An 8,807-nucleotide genomic window follows, 5' to 3' on the forward strand; every position below is an offset into this window, starting at 1 on the left:
GAATAAGTATTTCATAATTTGATATCCTTGTGGTATGGAGACATGTCCTGACTGCACGCTCTGTGGGTAGGCTGGAAGAAAACTGCCTCTGTATTCTTTCCTTATTGTAAAAGGCATCAAATAGGAGCAGAGTGAGACTGGGAATCCCTTCCTTGGTATTTTTATTCTTAAAATGAGTTAAGGCATAACTTCATGTCTGAATATTCACTTGAAAGGGAATGTTCCTCCTAGTGTGTGTGTGTGTGTGTGTGTGTGTGTGTGTGTGTGTGTGTCTATATATATATATATATATATATATATATATATATATATATATATATATATATATATATATATATATATATATATATATATATTATATACGCACACACAACACACAGATAAGTACAAATGTAGATACAGTAGAACCTTGGTTACTGAACTCCTCCTTTCTCGATCAATTCGGTTTTTTAACAAAATTTTGAATATATTATTGCTTCAGTTGTGGTACTATAATTCAGTTCTGGAACAAAGTTACATGATTTCAAATATTAAAATATGTACCAAATGCTGCTGTTTATCACTTATCTATAGTTTCTATAAATATATACTTTATTTTTATATATTTGGAGGAGAGACACAGAGCGTAAGACAGTAATTCAATCTTTGAAATGAGGTAAATGTGATCCCATTGAAAAGCCTCGATGTAAATAAACAGTTTTTGGTACTAGCGCCATCACTACTGCACAACTGGATTTTTCCAATAGCTTTTCCCAGCAGCAAGATGTCTGAGTATTAAGATCACCTTCATTTTGGCAGTAAGTGAGTTGCTCCTCTCTGTGCTCCTCCGTAAGGCTTTCCTTAGTAGATCAATCTAAACAGTATCGTCTGATGGGTTCATTCATTACATCTTTTCTGGATAAATAATTTGTGAGCTGGAGATGTGAAACAGCCATCTTGGTTGTGGGAGCATCCATCATAAGCCACTAAGATAGTGTAGACTGGTATCTGGGAATGGATTAATCCATTTTACATTGATTCCTATGGGAAAAATAGTTTGTTTTCAAACATTTGGGATTTTGAACAGCATTCAGGAACAAATTAAGTTCAAGAACCAAGGTTCCACTGTAAATGGGTAATTTGCAATATTGCTATTTGTTATTGTAAAATACACTAGTATTTTACCTTAACCTTTTATTCTACATAGATTGGTTTATAAGATACTTAGAGACCTGTAATTACCTAATTACTGCTGCATTAGTAAGGGTCTATGAGTACCCTACAGGCTGCTGTGATGCTGTGGCAACACAACTGCCATTCAGCATTCTGGACTCAAAATGTGAAATGACTTGCATGGTTGACCTTTTGTGCTTACAGACTTACCAAGCCAGTTAAAGTGCTGGCAAATGCTGTCTCAAATAAGAGGAATTAATTTGTCTACTGTTGTACTGTACATGTTATATCTGTAGAGTACTTCACCAAAACACACTCTCTCTAAGTTCATGTTTTCAACATTATGTAGGTCAATTTTTTTCCATAACTAGTAGATAACCTGTGGTGAAAGGAGTTCTGTTCTTCATTCCTATTATAATGAAAAGATATACATGATCATATAAGTAATATAAATAAAAGATTTTCACTTACTGATTAATGTATGACCCTTAACATTTTTAACATTCAATATAAGATATCTGTAAATCGTCATACATTATGTAATGTACACATGGGATATCCTCTCTCTCTCTCTCTCTCTCTCTCTCTCTCTCTCTCTCTCTCTCTCTCTCTCTCTCTCTCTCTCTCTCTCTCTCTCTCTCTCTCTCTCTCTCTCTCTCTCTCTCTCTCTCTCTCTCTCTCTCTCTCTCTCTCCCCGTTTACACACACACACACACACACACACACTGGCTAGGATCAAAACATGTGTACAGCAACAACAATTATCAGCATCAAACGTATATTGTAGTGCAGAATTCATTTATGACCTAACTACAGATTTAGAGTGTGCTGAGGCTCCGTGTCTCGGTCCAGGCTTACAATCTGAACAGAGCATTAATAAGTTGTACTTGTCCTTTACATTACTTCCCAGACGCTCCATACTTCCTCAAAATTCTGCCGGGTAAGATAACTATCATACCTGTAAATACATGTGCTATCTTGTTGTATTTGCACTGTTATCCTGTACATACATTAGTCTGAAACTGGTGAAATGGCTAGATAGCTTTGTGAAAATTTTAATATAGACATGAATGATTTAAGCAGTTGTGAATATATGAGGCTTTTGAGGGCTTGCAGTAAATATTTTATGCACAGTTAATTTGCCATGCTATTGAATTTTGTGGTGTTCATACATTGACAGATTTGTGTGTATGTGTCTGCTAAAAGCTTAACATAAAGTGTGCTTGCAGTATGCTATTTCACTAAGTTGCTGTGATTTATTGCTGATTTTTTTTTTTTACCAGAGCATTTGTGTTTATAGCTTGCATGCATTACCTTGCTTTTTTTTCATCTGACTTTTCTTTTCCTTTTTTTTGAATTTGCAAATGATTATAAAAGTTATAGAGCTTGCAGCATTAATCCTCATCTTATAAGTTTTAATCTATTTTCTCACTCAGCTTTAGATTCTTTATTTCATTTGTGCTTTTCTTAGATACTTTTTTTTTCAGTACTTAACTATTTTTTATTACTTTTTATACTCAGTTATTGTCACACCCAAAAAAGAAGCAGGAAGATAAAATTTAACAGCAAAAAAAAAGATATGAATGAACTGTACATATACATGTACAGTTCATTCATGTCTTGCATTCACAAATTTCATCCTATGAATGAAAGGGGAACAGCTAGTGATTAAATTGGAATTGTGTGGTTTATGAGAGGGTGAAATGTCTCTTATAACTTGGATCTTAATCTTGGTGAAATAGCCTTGGTAAACCATCAGGGAAATATTACTCTTGCTAAGTTTTTCAGTCAACCAAGAGCTAATACTTTTTTTATACCAATTTGAGCCACAGATCTGAAAAATAACTTTTTTGGCCCATCCCATTGAGTTTCAATTCAATGATATATCCACCTCTGGTGAGGAGGATCTGCTCCCAGTCCAGAGTTGGCTTGGAGGTTGGTATTTGTTTGTCTTTTTCATTGAGGTGTTGAGGCTCAAGGTTCTTGGGTGTTCTGTTTGTGTGACACCCTTCAGTAGCTCCATAAGGCTGTCTTAACATTAGCAGTTGACTGTGATGTCATTTTAGATTTTGAAAAATTTAATTCAGTTATGAGATGATTTAATAAAATTGAATGGAATGACTTCATCATCGGAACTGGTATCTTCAAGAGTGAATAAAACTTATTTACTCCAGTATGTTACAAAAGTACCACCTCTTACATTACTTCAAAGTTGACAGTGATTTCATTTATTGCCATGATGTTTTGTCTTTGTTGAATGTATTGGATGTAGCTGCATTAGATTCCTCAAAGAACTCAAGTATGTCTGTCATACTCCAGTAGAAATTAGTTTGCCCACATCACACACTTTCAAAACTTAACCCATCACCTAATTCTCGTAAAATTGTCACCCACCTCTTGTCAGCTCTCGACTTCCTCCACTGAGCAGTGGTTAGACACACCTTCACCCTCCCCCTTCTTGAATTTTCATAGCCAACAAGCCAACAAATTATACAATAATAATAAATGATAATAAAACAAAATAAACAAAATAATAAAATCTATGCATAGTGAAAAGGCAGTGAAATATGTGAATGCACATAAAAATTGAGTACTGTACTTTACATAAATATAATGTTTTTTTTTTCTTTCTTTTTCTTTTTCTTAAATTCCATCAAATTTACTTTAAATTCTCTCTCTGTTTCTCACTTGGATGCTACTTCATATGTCTAAGAAAATGTCATTGTATGAATAATTGAAAATATATTGTTTTGATTATATATTATTATTATTATGTTGCTCTATGAATCTTACCTCACATAGCAAATGAAAAAGAGGAATCTTTTTAAAGGAATTAGCAGACTAGTGGGTGAAGAAGAGGTGTTGGTATAGGCTTCAGTTATAGAGAGGAGGCTCTTCTGCCTTGACTGTCTCCTTAGCAAAGCTCTCAGAGGGAGTGAGACACCAGAGAAATTCAATAAGTATAATATTTTTTTTAGGGTATATTTCCATTATCATCCAGTTCAAATAGATACACTAGAAATAGTATCTTTAAAAAGTTAAATAACAATTTTTAAATATTGGTACATCAGGTAATAGGGACACTTGGCATGTTGAAATGTACAAATATGTTGAAGTTACAATGCAAGGATATGCTTAACAAATGCTTACTGGAATGTAACATGGTTTAACATTCGTTGTGTGTTGTTGTTTTTTTTTAATGTGTTATATAACAAAAGCTAATTATTTTTTTTGTCAGAATACTGTTTTTGAGTATTTATCTTTTTTTAACTACTTTGGTTAATCAGGTGTAACTAAAAGTAGAAGGTATTTATAAAAAAATGTGAAATAGAATGTTCATAAGCCTCAAAGAATATCTGCTGTATCACTGAAGTAGAATCTGGTAACCTCTTGTATTTGCATGACTAATTTATTGTCAAGAATTAAAAGCCTTATTAATACATATTACTTTTGGCAGATGTTTAGTATTTATATTTAAAAATATATTATATTGAAATTATTTTATCATGGTTATTTTCTCCATGGGCAGTGAGAGAAGCGGGCAGTATGAATGTGTGTGTCCTGAGGGATTCTATGGATTGCTGTGTGAGGACCGTGACCCCTGCCACTCCAAGCCCTGTCTGCACGGTGGATCCTGCACCAACCTGACACAAACCACCTTTTCATGTGTGTGTCCTGCTGGGTACACAGGTAAGGACCATGATGAGTATAACCTTGCATCTTAAAGAAAATTAATGGGATATCATGGAAAATCATCCAATTATTAACATATCTTGTTAAGACATTTTCTAATAGCTTATCATTTTAGTGTAAGAATAACTTGTATACACAAGGTCACAATCATTAATGGCACCATATAATTTGCAGTTCTTATTTTCAACAAAGCACAAAAAATACATGCCATAGTAAATTTTCTCTTTAAGCTAGCATTTTCTCAAAGTATGTAATTAGTCATGTGCCAAAAATACATTTAAAATTTATTCAAATAATATGCAATGCTCATCTTGACAGACAAAAGACTATGTTTATCAATTTTGTTTACCAAATTCTGTTGAGCAAATGTGTAAAAAAATTGAGCATGTTTTGAACAGGGTAGATATTTAAGATATACAATTGAATCATTTACTGCTTAACTCATATAATCTTATTGAATGTCAGAGTGTTTCATAACATCAGCATGATGAATGACACAAAGTTGTATGTTCTACATAGAGAAGCAGTTATTTTTGACGTCTATCATGAAAATCAGAATATACTGAAAACTTGTTATGAATTTACATAAAACAAAAAGGCATCACCCATTGTAATTTTCAGAGCAGAAATACATATAGCAGTATTACTTGTATAGTTTTCTCTTTACTAAATCACACATAGATATGTACTGTATTAGTGTACTATAAAGGAAAATTGTTCTTATTTTACCTTATGGAATGGTTCTTAATTTTGTACATCAAAATTCTAAGGAAAAAAATGTGAAATGGAGGTCAATGAGTGTGACCCAAGCCCTTGTAGGCGTGGTGAGTGCACCGACCTGCTTAACGACTACCATTGCCAGTGTCCGAGGGGCTGGGGAGGCAAGAAATGTGATGTGGATTTAGGTGAGTTATCTGCATTGCTTAATTTTGAATAGATGTATTGTTCTGTCACTATGATTCCATCAGTGATTGTGCTCAAGATATTGAATATTGGCTATAAAAAAAAATATCTATGCATAATGTAGTTAGATTGATTTAATAATTTGCAGTAAGACTTGACATAATAAACTATGATATAACAAATATTAGATACAGTGAACTCTAAGCTTAATAATAAGCAAGCCTCACATTTAATGAACTTAGTTTGTTATAAGCTGTGGATTGTTATAAGCATAGGAAGTATCCTAAATGCAGCAGAAAGTCACAAAACTTTGTTGTAAGCTTAATTAATAGCAATTAATGGTCATTAATTGGTGTAGTATAGAACATCCCTCTATTGCATTGATTGGATTTAATTATGAATTGCTGCAATACATACAAGAGCATTGAATTGCATGGGTTACCTGTAGAGGAGAGCAGCAATGTTAGTATGGTAGTAGTAGTGGTGCAGACACACAAGTGGCAACTTCCTTATTCAATTAACAAAATTCAAAGCATTTTAATGTTTGCCACAAATGCATTATAGGATAACTCAGCCTTATACTGAATGAAATGAAATGTCACTGAAACTTTAGAGAAATTAGAAAAGAGAAAGTGTGGGACAGCATATGTTCCTGCCACCACCACCACTCCTTGGCCTTAGAATAATTCTCCTCAGTCCGTATCAGTGTAGCTCACTCAGTTTTCTGAGTGTGATATAGCACCCAAAGCCTTCATAAGAATATGTTCAAATTGAAGTTAGAGGGTAGCAGGTTGCATAGCAGGTGAAAGGGAAGAACAAATTAAATGCATATCTAATGCAGCTGGCCATACCACATGCTGGTTGAGGCTTCCCACGATGTAGGTACAGCACTACATTCATACTGCCAAGTCATTGACTTGGCGTTCACCCCAATTAGTTTCTTATATTAAGATTTTACTGTACATATGTAATTGCTTGCTCTTCCATCTTCCAGTGGATATCATCGGTCAACATATAACTAAGCCTTGTCCATTACCTTATCAATGACTTTTTTCTCTCTCTCAGTAAGGGGAATGCATTTGACTGGTTGCTGTTGTTTCCTGGAAAGAGGCAGGGTTTATCTAAGTTATTATGGACAGTACAGTGTTGTAGGTATAAAACTTTAATTTGGGGACCTGTGCCAAGAAATGTTATGAAAACTTAAAACTTATGAAGATTTTAAGATGATGTATTTAGAATGTTTAGAATTGTAGTCAGTTTTTGCTTATGAAGCTCTTTGAATATATTGCAGTCCAATAGTTTTACTTAGTCCAATAGTTTTAGTATTCTACTACTTACTTTGAAATAATTAAAAAGCATTAGCACTGACTGATATATTACCTTGCATTTCCTTTATGAGCTCCCAAAATTTCATGAAGACTTAAATATGCAAAATTTAAATTTGACAAACCATTGTTAAATCAACTCTGCTCCATTTGCATTTATATTTTCAATTTTTTGTGGAATGATCCATGTATCTCTTTACATCTTGTGACTCATGCACTACAGGCTTCACATATTTACTCCCTTACTGTATTCTTCCACCATCAAAGTTACTTTCTTTTCATATTAGGACCAATGATTTTACTTATCTCTTTTCTATAAACTTTTCACTCATCATATGAATATGGCCAAATCTTTTAAATATTTATATTTCTTTTACCCTCTCCATCAATTCACACTACTTCCTTTTTTGCATTTGATACATGGAATGATCCATCAAGAAATAAGCTTTCTGTCATCTCTATACTTGCATGATTTAAATATTTTGATAACCATGGTCAGGTGTCATGTATTATGTTCATTAATATACAGTCCATAGGGTTTACGAGAAACATTTTTTCATTTCTTTAACAAACACTTTCCTTTGTCTAATATCTGTACTTACATAAGCCTTTATTAAATGAGAAACATGAAAAGCTTGCTTTAGCTTTGGTACTATCTCCCTTTTATCTAAATCTTGTTGCATGTTTTTTTTTTCTTTTTTTTTTTCTCTCTCTAGAGCACAGGAATGGATAAGATGTTACTATTTTGCATTTAAGGATGGCTTTCATTTCATATTATTTTAAAAACAAGATGTTAGAATATTTATCTGCCTGCATAGGGATCATGCTTCTTTACTTATGCTGAATTAACAAGCCACCTACACAGTTATCTGCCTGCATAGCGATCATGCTCCTTTACTTATGCTGCATTAACAAGCCACCCTTACAGACGAGTGTGCCTCCTCCCCCTGCTTCAATGGAGCCACCTGTATTGACGGACAGAATTCATACGTGTGTGACTGTGCCCATGGGTACAGTGGCATCAGGTGTGGTATTCCAGGTAAGGTAATGAATGGAATCACGACAAAAGCACATAACCATGTGCATATTCTATATAAGATTAGTATTTAATAATTTGGTGAACCTGAAGCACACAAGTGTACAGTGTAGCTGCCCATATTTATTTATTTTTTCTTTTTACATAATATAATATCAGGCAGTAAGAAGTAAAATGTACACCAAAAATAACAAACTATCATGGATCTAGAAAACATAACAAGGTAAATAAGAATTAAGGGAGCTTAGGCACAGGAATGAGTTTGATTTAATTATTGGAGGCAGTATATATACAGTAAAATCCCTCTTATCCGGCATCAATGGGACCGTCGACTTGCCAGATACTTGAATATTGCCGGATACTTGAATAAAAGTGAAATTGTGTCCACAATCACCACCCTACACTCACGCATCTTACCATAACAAAGATCAGCTGATCTTAATCAGCAGCTGATCTGATCAGCTGCTTAAGTGTAAGCACAACACGCTTCCTCTTTTCTACAACTTTAGGCATGATGAAGGCGTCAGGCGATAAACAGTGCACATGCAGGACTGAGTCACTGAGTAAACACAGTGCAGTGGGCCGCGGGTGGTGCAAAGCAGTGCGCTCTGGTGGCGAGGGGACAAAGTATGCCTCGCGTGGGAATTTTAATCGATTTTATGAGTACACATTGATTTTTTATTGATTTTAAGGCTCGA

The 8,807-nt window shown here is 34.1% G+C and overlaps 1 protein-coding gene across 5 annotated transcripts in view; it reads left to right on the forward strand.

Annotated features, from left to right (window-relative positions):
• The window catches only part of LOC135101072 (adhesion G-protein coupled receptor G6-like), a 133,164-nt gene that overhangs the window by 90,232 nt on the left and 34,125 nt on the right, over window positions 1-8,807 (forward strand). For 3 of the 5 annotated variants that reach the window (XM_064004666.1, XM_064004663.1, XM_064004660.1), the window contains exons 10-13: window positions 2,063-2,092; window positions 4,682-4,842; window positions 5,616-5,750; window positions 8,002-8,112. In XM_064004666.1, coding sequence (XP_063860736.1) covers window positions 2,063-2,092; window positions 4,682-4,842; window positions 5,616-5,750; window positions 8,002-8,112 — 437 coding nt within the window. The remainder of the gene's footprint in view (window positions 1-2,062; window positions 2,093-4,681; window positions 4,843-5,615; window positions 5,751-8,001; window positions 8,113-8,807) is intronic. The other 2 variants (XM_064004665.1, XM_064004668.1) reach the window with 2 other exon arrangements.

Source organism: Scylla paramamosain, chromosome 1, assembly GCF_035594125.1.
Source record: "Scylla paramamosain isolate STU-SP2022 chromosome 1, ASM3559412v1, whole genome shotgun sequence".
NCBI lineage: Eukaryota > Metazoa > Arthropoda > Malacostraca > Decapoda > Portunidae > Scylla > Scylla paramamosain.